The sequence below is a fragment of the Chiloscyllium plagiosum genome, unplaced genomic scaffold (assembly GCF_037043375.1).
Source record: "Chiloscyllium plagiosum isolate Xiang-an unplaced genomic scaffold, Cpla_swu_hap1 HiC_scaffold_29, whole genome shotgun sequence".
In the NCBI taxonomy this organism is placed as follows: Eukaryota; Metazoa; Chordata; class Chondrichthyes; order Orectolobiformes; family Hemiscylliidae; genus Chiloscyllium; species Chiloscyllium plagiosum.
The window spans coordinates 1,053,440-1,076,481 of NW_028270167.1; the positions used below are offsets into that span (position 1 = coordinate 1,053,440).

General features: G+C 43.5%; 1 protein-coding gene across 1 annotated transcript in view; it reads right to left on the reverse strand.

The window, feature by feature from the left end:
- zpr1 (ZPR1 zinc finger) overlaps window positions 1-23,042 on the reverse strand; it is a 51,060-nt gene continuing 28,018 nt past the window's right edge. Inside the window, exons 8-14 of the mRNA XM_087976286.1 lie at window positions 17,078-17,144; window positions 7,674-7,744; window positions 6,539-6,628; window positions 4,820-4,930; window positions 4,018-4,107; window positions 2,087-2,152; window positions 1-1,492 (exon numbers count right to left, since the gene is read on the reverse strand). Coding sequence (XP_087832412.1) covers window positions 1,361-1,492; window positions 2,087-2,152; window positions 4,018-4,107; window positions 4,820-4,930; window positions 6,539-6,628; window positions 7,674-7,744; window positions 17,078-17,144 — 627 coding nt within the window. The 3' untranslated portion in view covers window positions 1-1,360. The remainder of the gene's footprint in view (window positions 1,493-2,086; window positions 2,153-4,017; window positions 4,108-4,819; window positions 4,931-6,538; window positions 6,629-7,673; window positions 7,745-17,077; window positions 17,145-23,042) is intronic.

The window sequence follows — 23,042 nt, forward strand, 5'->3', positions numbered from 1 at the left end:
TTACAAGGTATGTCAATATATTTATTAAATATACTGTACCAGGATTGAAGATTCCATTACCCTGAATCTTACAAGGGATACCGAAAAAGAGAATAACAGAAAATGCTAGGAATACTCAAATTAGGCAACATCTCTGGACAGGGAAAGTGTTGTCAGTTTAAATTCTCCAGTTGTTATCCAACTGGAGTATTTCCAAAACATTATTTTTGGTTCTCTGTATTTTGCTTTTATTTCAAAGAAATGTAGGATTCCACTCCATTATCAACAACAGAGAATATGAATGTATGCTCAATCACCAACATAAACACCCAGCCATTTAGCAAGCAATTAGCAAATTGCAAGCAATTAGCAAATTATTTGGAATAATACCAATTTCTCAATGTTTTTACGCTTGTTAGCAAAATAGTAAGTTAATGGTTGAAAGCTTCAGAATGTTATCTGAGATTAGGGTTGTGAAATAGAATGATGGATTTGGTGGTTACAAAATGCAATTCTGCTTAAAATAATTCTACGAACATACAACATCCTGGAAGGTACTCAAAACGTGCAGCCAACTTTTCAAGCTACATTGATCCCACAGACTTAATGAGTCATAGTCTTGCAGCACATAGGAACAGCTTCTCAGATTGTACAATCACCAGTCAATTCAAGCATCAAATCCATCACCTCATTCGGACCATCAAATAAATGCGTGGAATTGTACGGAACAATTATACGATATATATTGGGCAATACTGTTTCCTGATTGATTGACTACTTGTAGTTTGGTCACCTCCAGATTGTACAACCCAAAATACTGAACCACAATACAAAAGAGATAATGGAAAGCTGCATTTGGTGCATTACTTCAACTGATAGCATCTACCTGGTCAGACTTGTGAATCCAACATGTACTGCAATTAGAAGCAAATGACTTTCTGCATTTTATTTTATATGAAGTCAGAATGAGTTAGCATCAAAATATTAGATTCAAGCATCAAATGAGTGCATCGAGCGGTGAGTTAAGCTCTCATCTGCCATTTATCCTCATTTCAGTTTAATCAGGAAGACCCAATTGAAGGCTATGTGGATATTTGCTCCCACCTTGGATGGTTGGAAGAACACATAATAAAGACAGCAATAAATCCAGCAACTAATCCAGTAACTTCTTTCACTTTGAATCAACTGGCAAACCAATATTCAGGATCTGTGAATTGTACAAAATGTATTCACATTCACATCACATTCTATTACAAACACTTCAATGATCAACGCTTTTGAGATCACCTTTCTTTTGATGAATATCTATTTCAACATTTCAGATGGTACACCAAGGGATCAGACAAGCTATCCCTGTCCTGACTGATCCCTGCTCTCTGTTTTATTTATCTATTTCCTGCTCCTGATAATTTTCAGTCTTCAGGTCATTCAAACCAAGTTCCTCATTATCTTCAAATGTGCGCTCATACTTTTCAATCTTCATTTCTGGATCAGGATCTGGAGCATATAAATTCTAGAAAGACAGGAAAACAAGTAAATGAGTTAGGAATGCAGCCCAATAATAATGATTAAATCCCAAGCTCCATATTGCACCCTGTACATTGTCTCTTCTGTGTTTACAATACTTTCCAAATTAAAAACAGTTCAAGTTGTCACTACAATATATTTATGGAATCTCCTTTTTCTTATAGCAGTCACTCACTGAAGACAATTCAAAATGAAGAAGGGTTGGGGTGACATGAATTAATCTGGGTCTGTCAGTTAAAAGGCTGTGGAGCGTAAGTCACCAGTCATGTGATATTCATTCTGAACAAAGGGACATGAAACCTCAGTGTAGAGATACAACCAGGACAAAAGCAGTTAGTAGTCTCTGAAACTGCTTCAACACCAGCTGTGCAAATGCCATTTTGATTCCATGTTCTGGGAACAACGGATTATCGCATCCATGGGGATGTTCCTGGGTTTTTTTTGGGGAGGATGGGCAGGCAATCAAACTATATGTTCAGTTCATTTGAAGTTGCTTTTTTGGACACAGCCTGCAGCACATGAGAGGTTGTCCCCCCATCCTGAGAGTTTAAATAGGTGAAGCTATTCCAGCAGCACTTGCCTGGAGATAACTGTTTCCTGCTGAGTCTTTAAGAATGATGTGAGCTTCTCTCTTACCCGCAATAATCTGAAGGAAAAAATAAACAATTAAATTCAATTTTGAAAAGAGAGTTCAGCTAAAGCACAGAAAAACACAAATAGTTGAAAGTTAAGCTGCACAGGTTTGAGGAATCTCAGCGGTATAGCTCACCTGACAAGGTGCCCCACGCAGTGTAGGAGCTGCTCTCAGTACAGGTCGTTCTGTTATAATGCAATAGTTGTGTTCCTCTGCAACCTCACATTATGAGAAACCGCTGTACAAGATCGTGCTATGGAAAACCCGATATAACCATTCAGCAGGAAGTTTGTGTTATGCAAACAATGTCCATGATTCATCAATCGCGTTATAGCCAATTCGTGCTGACAAAATGGGTTGTAGAAGAACTACCTGTATTGTATTTACACCAGTAAACACTGTAGCTGCTTCTAAAAATACCATTAATAAAGCAACCAAGTAAAATATCCCAATGACCTTCACAGCAGCAAAGTCAAACAATTTGATAACAAGCAACATAAGACACTAAGGCAGGTAACCAAGAGATATCTTTTAGGGAACATTTTAAAAAGAGGAAAAATGTGGAGTTGTAAAGGTTGGGGTATGGAATTCCAGAGCTTAGGGCCTTAGCAACTAAATGTGTTTTTAATGTGTTTTTACCAATGGTGGAGTGATAAAATTTGAAGATGCTCAAGAGGCCAGAATTAGAGGAGCCAAGAGACATTGGAGGGTTGTGGTACGTTTGGAGATCACAAAGATAGGGAAATAGGATTTTGAAAGCAAGAGTTAGAAACTTAAGTCTTTTTTGTTGCACTATGAACTATAGAACAATACAATCTGACTTTAACAGTCCTAGTGTTCCACAGAAAAATATGGGAATAAAATCTATAAACTAAATACCAAAAAGTGTGCCAGTGGTCAAACAGTACACCTAATTCCATATCCACTCATAGTGGATGAAGTATATACATAGAAAGGAGAGACAATGAATGATAAAACTGTCCACTATGCTTTCAGCGATATAGAAGATTAGAACAGTGTTCTCTGCCTGTGAATCACTCCACGTTCTGTTACTGTCTACAAAGACTTATTCACCGTCAGCCATTTTATTCTGATTGTCAACATCCAAAGAGCCAACCATACCCTAAACAGACTCCCTGAACACAATCAATTCCTTACTTCACTGCAGTTTACAGTGGAACAGCAAGTCCTGTAAACATGAGAACTGGAACAATATTTACATAAAGTTCAACCATGGAGAAAGGTGCAAGCTCAAGGTCACTACAGTAAAGCAGGAGGTTTATTTTAAAATAGTAATTGGTTTTGAATCTGGTTCAGCTTCCAGTCACTGCTCAGTGCCAGCAGGATTCACTTGTACAGGGTGAGCTGCAACAGGACCATTAAGCACTGGGCCACAGGCGCAATGGATAATATGCCTGACTCCAGATCAGGAATTATAGCCTCAACTCCAATTCGCACCTTGGCATGTATGGTGGCTCAGTGGTTAGCACTGCTGCCTCTCAGCGCCAGGGACCCACGTTTGATTCCAACCTCGGGTGGCTGTTTGTGTGGAGTTTGCACATTCTCTGTGTCAGTGTGGGTTTCCTCCAAATGTTCCAATTTCCTCTCCATAGTCCAAAGATGTGCAGGTTAGGTGGATTAGCCATGGGAAATGCAGGGTTATAGGGTAGGGGGTGGGTCTGGTAGAGTTCTCTTTGGAAGGTCGGTGTGGACTCTATGGGCTGAATGGCCGGCTCCCACATTGTAGGGATTCTATGATTGTGAAACTAGTCTAATGCATACTTCAACTAGTCAGAACTGGAGGATCACTTCATTAGTTCATCTGAAGATGAACTCAAGATTTTTATATACAAAATTCACCCATAATATTTTTTTACCTCATCCAACTTCTGCCCAAATTCTCTGAGCTTTCCAGATTTTTCAGGAGCAGAGCTGTCCCCAGCAAAAAATGGATTCTTTGCCATAATCTACAAATAAAAAATAAACAGTGAGATATCCCATAGGCCAGTTTTCAAATCTTCAGAGCAACAACTAAGTTGGAGTTCAGCATTAACAGCCAAGATTGGCACAATCTCAAAAATAATCTGCACTGCTTTTCCATTTTGTTGCAAACCACGCAGGATCAACATTAAAGATCTGTTACAGCATTCAGATGAGATGTGCAAATTACCTACAGCCCTTTAACTCTGTGCAGCTTTAGAATAGTCCCAAACGTGGAGTAACGTGTTTTGTGACTGAATCTTTGCTTCAACACAAACTAAAATTTATTAACCAGAACTATGCAAAAGATCTGTATATGGGGCAAAAATGCAATTCAAAAACTGAATGCGGGGAGAAGAAACAGCCACTTCTCGAAGTCCAACATGTTTTACAAGCACTCCTTATGGCAGAGTTGGTACATTTTGAACAAGAGAATTACTTGCTTATTCCTAATACTTCCCATAAACACAACCCACAATTTTTGCTGCTGTTTCCCATTCACCCTTCAATGTTTTTTATGTAATAGCATGGTTTCCCTGTGGGATTGAGCAGAGGCAAAGGCAAGAGTAAGAATGAGCACCAGCTCTCTACTTCCATTGCCCCTAGACACAGTTGAAAGTATCACAAACATCTGCCATTGTTCCCAGCATTTCAGGCTACAGAATATTAATAAAATGTAGAAGAATAAACATTTCTCACCAATTCTTTCATATCTGTCAGCAACCCTTCCAAAGTGGTGAACTTTCCTCCAAGAATGCCCATTCCAAGCTGAAATTCCAGCTCTGGAATAGAAACGGTGCAGGTTTCAGACTGCAAAAGGTAAAAAGGACAGAATTACAAATTGTTCTGTTACACCCAGTAAAAACACAACTCATTTATGAATCATGTCAAGTCATACCCCAAGCCAAGTTGTCTAGTACAATAACAACACACACATCTACCTGGTTATGTGGAAAATTACTCAGGTATGTCCTGTCCACAAAAATTAAGACAAATCCAAAACAAGCTAATAAGCACTGCCCCAGTCTACTCTTGATCGTCAGTAAAAAGTGATGGAAAGTACCATCAACAGTACTATCAAGCAGCACCTGCTCAGCAATAAGCTTTTCAGTAACGTCCAGTTTGATTTCCCCAGCGCCTCAGCACATTACAACTTTGGCTCAAACATGGACAAAAGAGCTGAATTCCAGAAATGAGGTCAGAGGTCAAAGACATCAAGGCCGCATTTGACTGAGTGTCCCATCAAATCGTTCTAGAAAAATTGGAGTTAATGGTAATCAAGGAAAAAAAACATTTCACTGGTTAGCACAAAGGAAGATGGTTGTGGTTATTGTAGATCAATCACCTCAGCTCCAGAACGTCTCTGCAGGAGTTCCTCAGGGTAGTGTCCTTGGCCCAATCATCTTCCGCTGCTTCAATGACCTTCCCTCTATCATAAGGTCAAAATTGGGAATGTTGACTCATCACTGAATAATGTTCAGCAGCATTTGCTTGTCCATATGCACCATGACCTGAACTATATCCAGACTTGGTCTGATAAGTAGCAAGTAACAACACAAGTACAAAGCAATGACCATCTCCAACAAGAAATAATCTAATCCTCATCCTCTGACTTCAAAGAATTTACCATCACTGATTCCCTCATTACTAACATCTGGGGGTTACCATTGACCAGAAACTGAACTAGCCATATAAATACTGCAGCTGTAACAGCAACTCAGGCTGGGAATCTTGCAGTGAGTAACTCACCTCCCGACTCCCCAAAGATTGTCCAACATCTATAAGGTGCAAATCAATGGGGTGATAGGATACTCTCTATTTGCATGGATGAGTGCACTCCAAGAAGCTTGACATCAGCAGGATGAAGGAGCCTGTTTGACTGGCACCACATCCATCACTTTCAACACTCACTCCCTCCATCACCAACGTAATGACAGCAGCATTTACCAGCTACAAGATGCACTGCAACAATCAGTCAGTCACGCCTCCTTCAACATAACCTTCTAAATCCATGATTTTACGAGGTAGAAGAACAAGGGTGGCAAATACAATGGAACACCACCAGCTGCAAGCTTTCCTCCAAATCACTCACCATCCAATATATCACCAATCCTTCTGTCATTGGATTGAAATTCTGCAACTCCCTCCCTATCAGCATAGTGGGCGACCCCACACCACGTGGACTGCAGAGTATCAAGAAGGCAGCTCATCACCATCTACTCCAGGGCAATAAATGCTGATCTTGCAAGCACATCCACGTCCCATAAACAAAAAAAATGCCCTGTTTGCAAAGTTTTGATTATTCACAATTCAACAGGTTCATTTACCAGGTGTAAAGAGATCAACAGCAAAACACATTACAAAGCTTATCCATCAGATTACACTGCTGCAAACTGTCACCATGAAGCAATGCTGTACCTTCAGCAGGTCTCTGGTCATGTCAGAAGGATCTGTAATTCGCAGTGTGATTTTAGTGCCCAGAGGCTCTGTGGCACCTCCCGACTTCACCTGAAATTGCAAAATACAAAAGAAACAAGTAATATCATAAAATTCCACCTGTCCTTTTTCTCTCTGCTTACCATCACCTCTGCCACCTTCCCATACAGACTCCTTATAAAGGTGCCACAACATCTGAACTCTTATATTTGACCCAATAATTCTTTCTTCATCTTGGAGCGGTTTAACCATGGTGCACATCAGTCAGACAATAGTTCATTTCTGCATTACAACAGAGGCTTCCCAGCATAAATATTTCATTACCTGGAAAGCACTTCTGATATCTGGTAGGTGTGAGAGGCACAATATAAATGCAAGTCTTTAATTGTTTCTCAGACTTTGCAACATAAGTCACAAAATAAGGAGCAGGAACTAGTCCTTTTTACAAAGATTCTTGAGCCCAACAGCATAAAGGGGACAACTTTAGTACTGCTGCTTCATTCTGAATGGAATGAGCTCAGCACAGGAGGGTTTGGGAGTGCTCTGGCCTGCAGGAACAAACACAAACTTTTATTCAGAACTTTTGCTCAAGTATCAGTTTATCCTACTGCATGATTTCTATTCACAGTCAAATCTTGACTGGTTTTGCTATATTACACAGCAGCAGTAAGGAATTCCTTTTCGAGAGCAATACCTGAGTGACTGACAGATCGAGTGTAGGGAAGGCAGAGAGCTGTGTTGCTATTACATGATTAACAGGGCCACTGTGAATGTATAAACCTGAAACTCTCCACAGTTAACCTGCACACTCTGGGTGCCTTCGGGGAGACAGTTAATGACAGTGATTGGGAGAGTGTCACCCAGGCTAGTCTGATGTCATTCTAGTCTAGCATCGTCAGAAGTCGTCGACCAAGGTCATCAGATTATCCTGTTCATAATGATGAGGGCTTAGTGCAGATAAACCCAATGAAGACTCAATTCCCACAAAAGAATGGGAGAGGCAAAATTATTTTTCACAATGTCAGTGTCAATACTTCAGTCTTCTTCCCACAACCCAAAGGCACTCCCTTCCCCACCCTGTGATAAATTAGAAAGTTGGAACATTTGTGAGAATTACCTCATTGGTCCTGTGTCCACAAGCTCCACAGTTTGTTGCCATAATGATCACCTCCTTAAAGTGGGGGATCTCTAGGAATTTTTGATGAAGGAAAACACAGGCACCGCTTAACATGAAGTGATTGCAAACCCGGAACAGGGTGGCTCTAAGTGGAAGTGAGCACACCACCATTGTCCATGCTATGGATAAATTTTGACAACAAAAGAAAAAAATCAAAAAGAATGGATTTGAGAGAGTAATGTTAATTCTTGCCAGATACATGCTTATGTTCTAATCCCACAGGGAATCCTACATTAAATTCAAGGACAATCAATGACTGAGCAAAGCAACCCTGAATAGCAAACATTTGAATAGGGAAAACCTGCTATATTGCTTTTACTGAAGGCCATTCATGGTCATGATGCAAATAATTCCTTTCATAACCAGTTAAGCAGTTATCCATACCATTTCTCACACTGCTTCAAAAAACCTCAAAAAAAAGTACAATGTGATGATTCAATGAGTAATAAACCCCATATCATCCAAAACCAAAGGGGTCATTAGGCTTGACTAAACAGGCGAAGAGTGGGAACTGCAAGTTAGAGAAACTATTTCGATAGTCATCCATTCTCTGAAACAGCAATGTAACTGCTCACTTTAAAACACTGACTGACTGTGTGCAGCTCCAGAATTACATTTCTAAATATGACTGCAATTTCTATAAAGTTGCCCCATTCTATCAAGATTGTTTTATTTCGACTGAAATGATGTGAGATCTTTCATAAGGGAAAAGGATACTATAGAGTAGTGAATTCCTATGGCTTTTAACCTGTTTTTTTTTTAGAACATTGAATAGTAAACCTTAGGCCCATGATGTTGTGCCAAGCATTGATCTTAATCTAACATCAATCTAACCTATACACCCCTCAGTTTACTACCATCCATGTGCCTGTCCAGCAGTCACTGAAATGTCCCTAATGTCTCGAACTCTACCACCACTGCTGGCAGTACAGTGCATGCACCCACCACTCTCTGACATCTCCCCTATACCTTCCTCCAATCACCTTAAAATTATGACCTCTGTGACAGCCATTTCTGCCCTGGGGAACAGTCACTGGCTATCTTCTCTATCTATGCCTCTCATTACCTTGTACATCTCTATCAAGTTACCTCTCTTCTTTCTTCTCTCCAGTATGAAAAGCCCGAGCTCACTCAACATCTTTCCTACAACGAGGCGACCAGAACTGGACACAGTATTACAAGTGTGGTCTCACCAGGGTTTCAGAGAGCTACAGCATAACCTTGCAGCTCTTAAACTCAATCCCCCTGTTAAAGAGAGCCAAAACACCATACGCCTTCTTAACAACCCAATCAACTTGGGTGGCAACTTTGGGGGATCTACGTATGTGGACCCAAAGATCCCGCTGTTCCTCCACTCCCAAGAATCCTGTCTTTAACCCTGTATTCAGCATTCAAATTCGACCTTCCAAAGTCACTTCACATTTATCCAGGTTGAACTCCATCTGCCACTTCTCAGCTCAGCTCTTCATCCTGTCAATGTCTTGTCGCAGTGTCGAGGGCTGTTGCAGGCTATCTACAACACCACTGACCTTTGTGTCATCGGCAAACTTACTAATCCACTCTTCTATCTCCTCAACCAAGTCATTTATAAAAACTACAAAGAGCAGAGGCATAAGAACCTGTGAGACATCACTGGTCACCAACCTCCAGGCAGAATACTTTCCATCCACCACCACTCGCTGTCTTCTTTCAGCCAGACAATTCTGTATCTAGACAGCCAGATTTCCCTGTATCCCACACCTCCTAAATGAGCCTACTCTGGGGAATCTTATCAAATGCCTTAGTCAAATCCACATAAACCACATCCACTGCTCGACCTCCGTCAACTTGTCTTGTCACATCCTCAAAGAACTCAATAAGACCTGTGAGGCATGACCTGCCCCTCATAAAGCCATGCTGACTATCTTTAATCAAACTATGTTTTTCCAGAGTCATAAATCCTATCTCTCAGAATCTTTTCCAGTACCTTGTTTACCACAGACATAAGACTGACTGGTCTGTAATTCCCAGGGATTTCCCTATTTCCTTTCTTGAACAGAGGAACAACATTCGCCTTCCTCCAATTATCCAATACTACTCCCATGGAGAGTGAGGATGCAAAGGTCATCGCCAAAGGTGCAGCAATCTCATTCCTCACTTCCCGCAGTAACCTTGGATATTTCTGGTTCGGCCCTGGGCACTTATCTATCTTGATGCTGCCCAGAACTTCCACCACATCCACTTTCTTAATATCAATCTGTTCATGTCTATTAACCTGGTTCCACTGTGTTCTCATGATCAACAATGTCCCTCTCTCTAGTGAATACTGAAGCAAAAGACTCTTTAGGGTCTTTCTCTTCAGACTCCAGACACAAGTTCCCTCCATTATCTCTGATCGGCCCTACTCTCTCTCTGATCATTCTCTTATTCCACACATAAGTGTAGAACGCCTTTGGGTTTTCCATAATCCTTCCCGCCAAGGATTTTTTGTGACCCCTCTTGGCTCTCCTCAGTCCATTTTAAATTCTTTCCAAGCAACCCTGTAATCCTCTAAAGTTGTGCCAGATCCTTGCTTCCTCAACCTTAAGTAAGCTTCTTTCTTCCTCTTGACAAGAAGCTCCTCTTCTCTCGTCGTCCAAGGCTCCTTCACCTTCCCATTCCTTACCTGTCTCAGTGGGACCAAGTTATCCAACACTCGTAACAAGTGCTCCTTAAACAGCCCCACGTTTCTGTTGTGCATTTCCCATAGAACAATTACAGTCATAGAGTCATAGAGATGTACAGCACGGAAACAGACCCTTCGGTCCAACTTGTCCATGCCAACCAGATATCCTAATCTAGTCCCATTTGCTAGCAATTGACACATATCCCTCTAAACCTTTCCTATTCACATACCCATCCAGATGCCTTTCGAATGGTGTAATTGAACCAACCTCCACCACTTCCTCTGGCAGCTCACTCCACACACGGATCATCCTGTGTGTGAAAAAGTTGCCCCTTAGGCCCCTTTTATATTTTTCTCCTTTCACCCTAAACCTATGCTCTCTAGTTCTGGACTCCCTCAAGCTAGGGAAAAGATCTTGTCTATTTACCCTATCCATGCCCCTCATGATTTTATAAACCTCTATAAGGTCACACCTCAGCCTCTGGCACTCCAGGGAAAATGATCCCAGCCTATTCAGCCTCTGACCAGAATTGCACACAATATTCCAAAAGTGGCCTAACCAATGTCCTGTACAGCTGCAACATGACCTCCCAACTCCTGTACTCAATACTCTGGCCAATAAAAGGAAATGTGTTGCTGGAAAAGCGCAGCAGGTCAGGCAGCATCTAGGGAACAGGAGAATCGACGTTTCGGGCATTAGCCCTTCTTCAGGAATGAGGAAAGTTGGTCCAGCAGGCTAAGATAAAAGATAGGGAGGAGGGACTTGGGGGAGGGGCGTTGGAAATGTGATAGGTGGAAAGAGGTCAAGGTGAGGGTGATAGGTCAGACTGGGGTGGGGGCGGAGAGGTCGGGAAGAAGATTGCAGGTTAGGAAGGCGGTGCTGAATTTGATGGATTTGACTGAGACAGGCTGGGGGGAGGGGAAATGAGGAAACTGGTGAAATCCGAGTTCATCCCTTGTGGTTGGAGGGTTCCTAGCCGGAAGATGAGGCGTTCTTCCTCCAACCGTCGTTTCGCTGTGGTCTGACGATGGAGGAGTCCAAAGACCTGCATATCCTTGGTGGAGTGGGAGGGGGAATTGAAATGTTGAGCTACAGGGTGGTTGGGTTGGTTGGTCCGGGTGTCCCAGAGGTGTTCCCTGAAACGCTCCGCAAGCAGGCGGCCCATCTCCCCAATATAGAGGAGGCCACATCGGGTGCAAAGGATGCAATAGATGATATGTGTGGAGGTACAGGTGAATCTGTGGCGGATATGGAAGTTTCCTTTGGGGCCTTGGAGGGAGGTGAGGGGGGAGGTGTGGGCACAAGTCTTCCTCTGGCAGCCTGCTTGCGGAGGAAGACCACAGCGAAACGACGGTTGGAGGAAGAACGCCTCATCTTCCGGCTAGGAACCCTCCAACCACAAGGGATGAACTCTGATTTCACCAGTTTCCTCATTTCCCCTCCCCCCAGCCTGTCTCAGTCAAATCCATCAAATTCAGCACCGCCTTCCTAACCTGCCCCCATCCATCCTTTTTGTTACTTTCTCAAAAAACTCAATCATGAGGGGTGACCTTCAGTTTAGCAGCAGTTGCAGTGGGAGGAGGACCAGAGGTCTGATGGGAAGGTAAGTTTAAAATTTAAAAGCTTACCTTGTGTATAGGCAGACACACGCTGAGCAGGAGCGGACACTGGACTGCTGGGTAAGTGAGGCCTTACATCTGGGCGGTTGCTTTACCCAAAACACTATTCAGGTAGCGACTCCCACCTATTCCCCCTTCTCTAATAAAAAAAGGGTTGTGTGTGGCAGATTGGTAGTGACTTTTTTTTAGTTTGCAGTAGTCTTGTTGGGAACTTAGAACAGTGGGAATGGAGGTTAGGGCAGATGAATGTTCCTCCTGCAGAATGTGGGAGGTGAGGGTCACCATTAGTGTCCTTGCTGACTGCATCTGCGGGAAGTGCACCCAACTCCGGCTCCTGGAAAACTGCGTTAGGGAACTGGAACTGGATGAACTTTGGATCATTTGGGAGGTGGAGGTGGAGGGGGTTATTGAGGGGAGTTACAGGGAGGTAGTCACACCTCAGGTGCAAGAAGATGGGAGATGGGTTACCGTCGGGGACAGAAAAGGAACCGGCAGGCAGTGTAGGGATCCCCTGTGGCCATTCCCCTCAACAATAAGTATACCGTTTTGGATACTGTTGGGAGGGGCAACTAACCAGGGGAAAGCAGTGGGGTATAGATCTCTGGCACAGAGTCTATCCCTGTTGTTCAGAAGGAAGGGGAAGAGAAGCAGAACATTAGTCATTGGGGACTCCATAGTTAGGGGGACAGAGAGAAGTTCTGTGAGAACGAGAGACACTCACAGTTGGTGTGTTGCCTCCCAGGTGTCAGGGTTTGTGATGTCTCTATTCATGTTTTCGGGATCCTTGAGGGGGGAGGGGAGCAGCCCCAAGTCGTGGTCCAAAAAGACACCAATGACATAGGTAGGAAAGGGATGGGGAGTTAAGGCAGAAATTCAGGGAGCGAGGGTGGAAGCTTAAAGCTAGGACAGAGTTATCATCTCTGGTTTGTTGTCCATGCCACATGCTAATGAGGCAAGGAAAAGAGAGAGAGGGGAGTTGAACATGTGGCTACGGGGATGGTGCAGGGAGGGTGGTTTTTGGATTCCTGGATAATTGGGGCTTTTTCTGGGGAAGGTGGGACCTCTACAAACAGGATGGTCTTCACCTGAACCAGAGAGATACCAATAGATGTTTCAGTAAGAACACAGAAGGAGGTAGTGGGTGGGTGGGATTGTTCAGCAAGGACAGTATAATAGTTTCAAAAAGGACGTTTGAGGACTCATCTACTGAGGTTAGAAACAGGAAAGGAGAGGTTGGAAGTTTTCTATAGGCCTCCGAATAGTTCCAGAGATGTAGTGGAAAGGATAGCAAATATGATTCTCAACAGGAGTGAGAGAGACAGGGTAGTTGTGATGGGAGACTTTAACTTTCCAAATATTGACTGGGACTACTATAGTTCGAGTACTTTAGACAGATCAGTGTTTGTCCGTTGTGTGCAGGAGGGTTTCCTGACACAGTATGTAGACAGGCCAATGAGGGGTGAGGCCACATTGGATTTGGTACTGGGTAATGAACCTGGCTAGGTATTAGATTTGGAAGTAGGTGAGCACTTGAGTGATAGTGACCACAATTCAGTTATGTTTACTTAAGCGATGGAAAGGGATAGGTATATACTGCAGGGCAAGAGTTATAGCGGGGAAAGGCAATTATGATGCGATTAGGCAAGATTTAGGATGGGGAAGGAACCTGCAGGGGATGGGCACAAATCAAATGTGGAGCTTATTCAAGGAACAGCTACTGCGTGTCCTTGATAAGTATGCACCTGTCAGGCAGGGAGGAAGTTGTCAAGGCGGGAGCTGTGGTTTGCTAAAGAAGTCGAATCTCTTGTCAAAAGGAAGAAGGAGGCTTATGTTAGGATGAGACATGAAGGCTCAATTAGGGCGCTTGTGAGTTTCAAGTTAGCCAAAGGAACTAAAAAAATGTTAAGAGGAGCCAGGAGGGGACATGAGAAGTCAATGGTGGATAGAATCAAGGAAAACCTTAAAGCTTTCTATAGGCATATCAGGAATAAAAGAATGACTAGAGTAAGATTAGGGCCAGTCAAGGGTAGTAGTGGGAAGTTGTGTGTGCAGTCCGAGGATATAGGAGAAGTGCTAAGTGAATATTTTTGTCAGTATTCACACAGGAAAAAGACAATGTTGTCGAGGAGAATACTGACTTACAGGCTACTAGACGAGATGGGATTGAGGTTCACAAGGAGGAGGTGTTAGCAATTCCGGAAAATGTGAAAATAGATAAATCCCGTGGGATGGATGGGATTTATCCTAGGATTCTCTGGAAAACCAGGGAGGCGATTGCAGAGCCTTTGGCTTTGATCTCTATGCTGTAATTGTCTACAGGAATCTTGCAAGAAGACTGGAGGATAGCAAATGTTGTTCCCTTGTTCAAGAAAGGGAATAGAGACAACCCTGGGAATTATAGACCAGTGAGCCTTACTTCAGTTGTGGGTAAAGTGTTGGAAAAGGTTATAAGAGATAGGATTTATAATAATCTAGAAAGGAATAAGTTGATTAGGGATTTCACAAACCTCACAAACCTTATTGAGTTCTTTGAGAAGATGACCAAACAAGTGGATAAGGGTAAAGTGGTTGATGTTGTGTATATGGAGCTCAGTAAGGCGTTTGATAAGGTTTCCCATGGTAGGCTATTGCACAAAATACAGAGGCATGGGATTGAGGGTGATTTAGCGGTTTGGATAAGAAATTGGTTAGCTGACAGAAGACAGAGGGTGGTGGTTGATGGGAAATGTTCATCCTGAAGTTCAGTTACTAGTGGTGCACTGCAAGGATCTGTTTTGGGTCTACTGCTGTGTCATTTTTATAAATGACCTGAATGAGGGCGTAGAAGGATGGATTCATAAATTTCTGGGTGACACTAAAGTCGGTAGAGTTGTGGATAGTGTCGAAAGAGTTTATGGTTACAGAGGGATATAGATAAGCTGCAGATGTGATGAAAGGTGGCAAATGGAGTTTAATGTGAAAAAGTGTGAGGTGATTCACTTCGAAGGAGCAACAGGAATGCAGAGTACTGGGCTAATGGTAAGATTCTTGGTAGTGTGGATGAGCAGTGAGATCTCAGTGTCCAGGTATATAGATCCCTGAAAGTTGCCACAAGGGTTTATAGGGTTGTTAAGAAGGCATATGGTTTGTTAGTTTTTATTGGTAGAGGGATCGAGTTTCTGAACCATGAGGACATGTTGCATCCGTACAAAACTCTTGTGCGGCCGCACTTGGACTATTGCGTACCGTTCTGGTCGCCGCATTATAGGAAGGATGTGGAAGCTTTGGAAAGGGTGCAGAGGAGATTTACTAGGATGCTGCCTGGTATGGAGGGAAGGTCTTATGAGGAAAGACTGAGGGACTGGAGGCTGTTTTCGTTAGAAAGAAGGAGGCAGATTGAGAGGTGACTTATTTGTGACATAAGATAATCAGAGGGTTAGATAGAGTGGACAGTGACAGCCTTTTTCCACAGATGGTGATGGCTAGCACGAGGGGGCATAGCTTTAAATTGAGGGGTGATAGATATAGGGCAGATGTCAGAGGTAGTTTCTTTACTCAGAGTAGTAGGGGCGTGGAATGCATTGCCTGTAACAGTAGTAGACTCGACAACTTTAAGGGCATTTAAATGGTCATTGGATAGACATATGGATGAGAATGGAATAGTGTAGATTAGATAGGCTTCAGATTGGTTTCACAGGTCGGCACAACATTGAGGGCCGAAGGGCCTGTACTGTGCTGTAATGTTCTATCTCACAAACTTGGTTCCCATCCCCCTGCCAAACTAGTTTCATCTCTCCCAACGTACACTAACAAATCTCCAGGCCAGGACATTGGTGTCCCTCCAGTTTAAGTGCAACCTGTCCTTCATGTACATGTCCCACCTTCCCCAGAAAGTATCCCAATGACCTACATATCTGAAGTCGTTCCTCCTACACCAGCCCTGTAGCAACGCGCTTAGCTGCACTCACTTCATGTTCCTCACCTCACTTTCACGTGGCACCAGTAGTAATTTGGAGATTGCTAGTCTGCTCATCCTGCTTTTTAGCTTCCAATTCAACTCCCCGAAATCACTTTTAAGATTGTCATCCATTTTCCTAGAAATGTCATTAGTGCCAATGTGCATCACGACTTTTGGCTGTTCACCCTCCCCATTCAGAATCTTGTAGACTTGATTAAAGACACCCCAGACCCTAGCACCTGGGAGGCAACATACCTTCCAGGAGAAAGTGAGGGCTGCAGATGCTGGAGATTAGAATTGAGTGTGGTATTGGAAAAACACAGCAGGTCAGGCAGCATCCGAGGAGCAGGACAATGGACCATTCTGGCCGGAGCCCTTCATCCGGAGTCCTGTTCGCGAGCACAGAATCTCCTGTCCATATCTCTAACTATTGAGTCTCCTACCATTAGCCCTTTTCTATTCTCCCCCTTCCCTTCTGAGCCACAGGGCCAGGCTCAGTGCCAGACACCTGGCCACTATGGCTTTCCTCTGGTCAGTCCCCCTCCCCAACAGCATCCAAAACTATATAATTATTATTGAGCATCCCCAATGAAGAACCCAGACTGTCACTGTACAGAATCCATGGAGTTGAGGTGGAGTTCACAGTATACCATTGGTCTGAAAAGCCCCCCACCAGAACGATCAGGTTTGGTGCAGGAGATACAGGACACCCAACCTACCTTCCACATGACTTAGCCCTCCCCTACCAGCTTCTTGATGGTCAAGAATCAACAACTGAATTGTACGTGTAGAAAACATCAGGAACACTTGATACCAGTCACATTACACAGCCTGTTATCAGTCATTGGTCAGACTCTCACAAGGAACGAACCCCGAACCTTGACATTCACAGTCAGTGTATTCAGTGAGTGACGGCAAGAGAAACAGAACTGCAGCAAAATAACCTCTGCGCCTTAAGATTTCCACATTTTAACCTGCTGGCTAACTTGATGGGGAGCTGCTTCTTTAACTTTGAATTTCTACCTGGAATCAAGCAACCTTTCAAATTTGACATTTGTAATTCCTGTACAAATAAGCTGGGTTCTACTGGAGCTGTCTCCCCACCTACTATTCCGTCAAATCAAACACTACGTAAAAGGATACGCAGTAACTTCATGTTGGTTTCAGCAGGTGCATTGCACTCTGGACAGTTGGTACTGAACTGTAACACCTATTAAGAGAAAGAAACACAATAGTTAGCAACACATAGTTCCCTTTGTGAAAATCATAACTAATTTTAGGTTTAAATATTAGATTGAATTAGATTACTTACAGTGTGGAAACAGGCCCTTCGGCCCAACAAGTCCACACCGACCCGCCGAAGGGCAACCCACCCAGACCCATCCCCCTACATTTACCCCTTCAACTAACACTATGGGCAATTTAGCCTGGCCAATTCACCTCACCTGCACATTTTTGGACTGTGGGAGGAAACCGGAGCACCCGGAGGAAACCCACGCAGACACGGGGAGAATGTGCAAACTCCACACAGTCAGTCGCCTGAGGTGGGAACTGAACCCAGGTCTCTGGCGCTGTGAGACAGCAGTGCTAACCACTGTGCCACTGTTCTTCAGGTCAGTCTGGTCATTAGATGCAGAGTTAAGATACTCCCAAATTTCTCCTAATCCTAACATCAGGAAAACCTCCTTTGAATTATTGTCTCTTATTCTTTCATGCAATGTGGCGTCACTGGTGAAGTCTGTATTTGCTGCCCATCCTAGTTTCTCTGGAACCGAGTGACTTGCTAGGCTACTTCAGAAGGCATCGAAGTCAACCACATTGCTATGGATCTGGAGTCACATGTAGGCCAGACTGAAAAAAGGATATTAGTCTACCTATAGTTTTTACAATAATCAATTATAGTTTTGTGTTCACCATGAATAAGATTAGATTTGTATTCCAGATTTATTAATTGAAATTAAATTCCACCAGCTGACAATGTAAAAACATTGCTGAAATCTAGAAGAGTAAATGATAAACATGAAACACACACATCTCCTTTCATTTTGACACACACACAAGAAAATAAATTTCCGACATCTAAGAGACCAACATCATTGTTAAAGCAGAGGATAGCAATCTGTCACTAGGTTGGGGGGAGGTGCTCGAAGGGTTGACAAGTTGCGACTGAAATTATCCTTTCAGGGGCAGCAGGGGAATGGGGTGGGTGGGAAATATAAGTTGGGAAATTAGAAATGCAAGGCAGACACTAGAATAACAGGTCGCAGAAATCACCACACTGAAGGTGGCTTTTCATCCCAACATCTCCACAGCAGCTCTCGAAGAAAGCTCTGCCAGTCTCAGTGCCTATCCTCTCCCCATAGCCGGTTCCTGTTGATTCTAAGTGCTCTCAAGCAGCACATTGCAGATTCTAACCACTTGCTGTGAGAACATGTTTTCCCTCCTGTCACTGTTACTTCTTTTACCAGTCACGCTAAACTGGTGTCCTCTGATTCTTGAACCTTCCACCAAAGGAAACAGTTTCTTCCCATTTGCTCCAGATTTTGGCTACCACTTCACACATCACTGCTTATTTTTCCCTATTCAGAGGAAAATAACTTCAACTTCTTGAAGTTGTGTAGCTGAATTTCCTCATTCCTGAAATTATTTTCCTATACTCTCTCAAAAGCTTCACATCCTTTCAATGTTGTGTGCACAGAACCAGACAGTATTCTAGCTAAAGCCAAACCTGCGTTTTCTGCAGGTTCATCACACTCCCGTGCCCACAATTTTGTATGCCTTCTTAACTACACTCTCAAACTGTCTTGCTACCTTCACATAATTTGAACACAGACCCTCAGGTGCACATTGCTGCATTTCTTTAGAATTTTATCTTTGCCTTTCCTCACAATCCCTTACAAACATTTCATTTTGCACTTCTCAAATAAATTTCAGAAAACTGTTCACTGTCACTAAGTTTCTTGTCACTCAGCCAATCCATGCTGTCATTCGCCCTTTTATTGCATGTGGTCCAGCTTCGCGGTAAGTTAATCACATTCCTGGTGATGAAATGCCAGTTGGAAGTCCATGTTACATCAACTACATTGCCCCCTTAAAAGTAAATCAAGCCAGTCAGTTGAACATGATTTACCGTCAAATACATACATTCTAAAGGGTCAATGATCTTGAAACATTAACTGCTTTCTCTCTGCAGATGTTGCCAGACCTGCTGAGTTTCTCCAGTAACCTCTCTTTTTATTAATATATAGGCTTTTTACAAATAGTCTATATTCCATATCATTTTGACAAGTTTTTCCACCACAGGGTGGAAAGAACCTCAGCATCTACTTGCCATCAGACATCACAGAGAACAGTGCAGCCCCTTCGGCCCTCAATGTTGTGCCGACCATTTATCCTACTCTGAGATCAAACTAACCTACATACCGTTCATTGTACTATCATTCATGTGCCTATCCAAGAGTCACTTAAATGTTCCTGATGTCTCTGACTCTACTACCACTGCTGGCAGAGCATTCCATGCACCCACCACATGGTATAAAGAACCAATCTCTGACATCTCCCCCAAGTCTTCCTCCAGTCACCTTAAAATTATGCCCCCTTGTGTTAGCCACTTCTGCGATGGTAAAGTCTCTGGCTATTCACTCTCTCTATGCCTCTCATCATCTTGTTCACCACTATCAAGTCACATCTCATCCTTCTTCGCGCCAATGAGAAAAGCCCTAGCTCCCTCAACCTTATTTCACAAGACATGGCCTCCAGTCCAAGCAGCATCAGCATCCTGGTAAGTCTCCTCTCCACCCTTTCAAAAGCTTCCACATCCAGCCTATAATGAGGCGACCAGGACTGAACACAATATACCAAGTGTGGTCTAACCAGCGCTCTATAGAGCAGCTGCATAACCTCGCAGCTCTTAAACTCAATCCCCCTGTTAATGAAACTGAACACACCATACACCTGTTTAACAATTCCATCAACTTGGGTGGCAACTTTGAGGGATCTGTGGACATGGACCCTAAGATCCCTCTGTTCCTCCACACTACCAAGGATACTGCCTTTAACTCTGTATTCTGCATTTGAATTCGACCTTTCAAACTGAATTGCTTCACACTTTTCTAGGTTGAACTCCATCTACCACTTACCAGCCCAGTTCTGCATCCTGCCAATGTCCCGTTGCAATCTACAACACCTCTCCACACTATCCACCACTCCTCATCGACAAATTTACTAACCCATTCTTCCACTTCCTCATCCAAGTCATTTATAAAAATCACAAAGTGCAGAGATTCCAGAACACCACTAGTCACCGAGCTGCAGGCTGAATACTTCCCATCAACCACCACTCTCTCGTCTTCTATGGGCCAGCCAATTCTGTATCCAGACAGACAGGTTTCCCTATATCCCATGCCTCCTTACTTTCTGAATGAACTTACCATGGGGAACCTTATCAAATGCATTGCTAAAATCCATGTACACCACATCCACTGCTCTACCTTCATTAACATGTTTGTCAAACTCTCAAAGAATTCAATAATGTTTGTGAGGCATGACCTGCCCCTCACAAAGTCAACCTGACTGTTTAGTCAAGCTTTGGTTTTTCAAGTAATCATAATCCTGTCTCAAAATCCTGTTCAGTAATTTGCCCAGCACAGACTGATTGGTCTGTAGTTCCCAGGGTTATCCCTATTTCCTTTCTTGAACAAGAGAGTAACATTTGTCACCGTCCAATCAGCTGGCAGCACTCCAGTGGACAATGAGGCTGCAAAGATCATTGACAAAGGCACAGCAATCTCTTCCCTCGCTTCCTGTAATAACCTTGGGGATATCCCATCTGGTGCAGGGGACTTATCTACACATATGTTTTTCAAAATTTTCAGCACATCCTCTTTCCCAACATCAACTTGTTCAAGCATATCAGTGTTTCACAATGTCCTCACAAACAAGCTTCCTCTCACTAGTGAATACTGAAGCAAAATATTCATTAAGGACCTCCCCTACCTCCTCCAACTCCAGGCACAAGCTCACTCTGGCCATCCTCTTGATCCTCACAAGCGTAGACCGCCTTTGGGTTTTCCTTAATTCTACCTGCCTAGGCTTTTTCATGCCCCCTTCTAGCTCTCCCAAGTCCATTCCTTCAGTTCCTTCCTGTCTGCCTTGTAACTCTTTAGAGCCCTTTCTGATCCTTGCCTCCTCAACATTAAACAAGCTTTCTTCTTCTCTTCACGAGATGTTCCACATCCCTTGTCACCCAAGGTGCTTTCAACTGACCATCCCTTCCTTGCTTCAGTGGGATAAACCTGTCCAGTGCTATCAGCAAGTGCTCCCTAGACAACCTCTATATTTCTGTCATGTATTTCCACGAGAACATCTGTTCCCAATTTAGGTGCCCCAGCTCTTGCCTAATATCATTGTAATTTCCTCCTCTCCCAATTAAATACTTTCCCATACCATCTGCTCCTATCCCCGAGTACAGTAAAGGTAAAAGAGTTGTGATCACTATCACTGAAATGCTCTCCCACCTCCTACTCCAGCTCTGCAGCCACATGGTCATCTGCATTTACAGTCAGAGAGATGTACAGCATGGAAACAGACCCTTCGGTCCAACCCATCCATACCGACCAGATATCCCAACCCAATCTAGTCCCACCTGCCAGCACCCGGCCCATATCCCTCCAAACCCTTCCTATTCATATACCCATCCAAATGCCTTTTAAACGTTGCAATTGTACCAGCCTCCACCACTTCTTCTGGCAGCTCATTCCACACAAGCACCACCCTCTGTATGAAAACGTTGCCCCCGAGGTCTCTTTTATATCTTTCCCCTCTCACCATAAACCTATGCCCACTAGTTCTGAACTCCCCAACCCGAGGGAAAAGGCTCTGTCTATTTACCCTACCAATGCCCCTCATAAGTTTGTAAACCTCTATAAGGTCACCCCTCAGCCTCTGATGCTCCAAGGAAAACAGCCCCAGCCTGTCCAGCCTCTCCCTGTAGTCAAATCCTCCAACCCTGATAACATCCTTGTAAATGTTCTCTGAACCCTTTCAAGTTTCACAACATCTTTCCGATAGGAAGGAAACCAGAATTGCACGCAATATTCCAAAAGTGGCCTAACCAATGTCCCGTACAGCTGCAACATGACCTCCCAACTCCTGTACTCAATACTCTGACCAGTAAAGGAAAGCATACCAAACGCCTTCTTCGCTATCCTATCTACCTGCGACTCCACTTTCAAGGAACTATGAACCTGCACTCCAAGGTCTCTCTCTGTTCAGCAACACTCTCTAGGACCTTACCATTAAGTGTATAAGTCCTGCTAAGATTTGCTTTCCCAAAATGCAGCACCTCGCATTTATCTGAATTAAACTCCATCTGCCACTTCTCGGCCCATTGACCCATCTGGTCAAGATCCTGTTGTAATCTGAGATAACCCTCTTCGCTGTTCACAACCCCTCCAATTTTGATATCATCTGCAAACTTACTAACTATACCTCTTATGCTTGCATCCAAATCATTTATATAAATGATAAAAAGTAGAGGACCCAGTATCAATCCTTGTGGCACTCCACTGGTCACAGGCCTCCAGTCTCAAAAACAACCCTCCACCACCACCCACTGTCTTCTACCTTCGAGCCAGTTCTGTATCCAAATGGCTAGCTCTCCCTGTATTCCATGAGATCTAACCTTGCTAACCAGTCTCTCATGGGGAACCTTGTTGAATGCCCTCCTGAAGTCCATATACATCACATCTACCGCTCTAGCCTCATCAATCCTCTTTGTTACTTCTTCAAAAAACTCAATCAAGTTTGAGACATGATTTCCCACGCACAAAGCCGTGTTGACTATCCCTAATCAGTCCTTGCCTGTCCAACAGGATTCCCTCCAACAACTTGCCCATCACTGACAACAGGGTCACCGGTCTACAGTTCCCTGGCTTGTCCTTACCACCCTTAAACTGTGGCACCACGTTAACAAATTCCAGGCTTCAGGCACCTCATCTGTGACTATCGATAATACAAATATCTCAGCAAGAGGTTTCTCTAGCTTCCCACAGAGTTCTAGGGTACACCTGATCAGGTCCTGGGGATTTATCCACCTTTATGCGTTTCA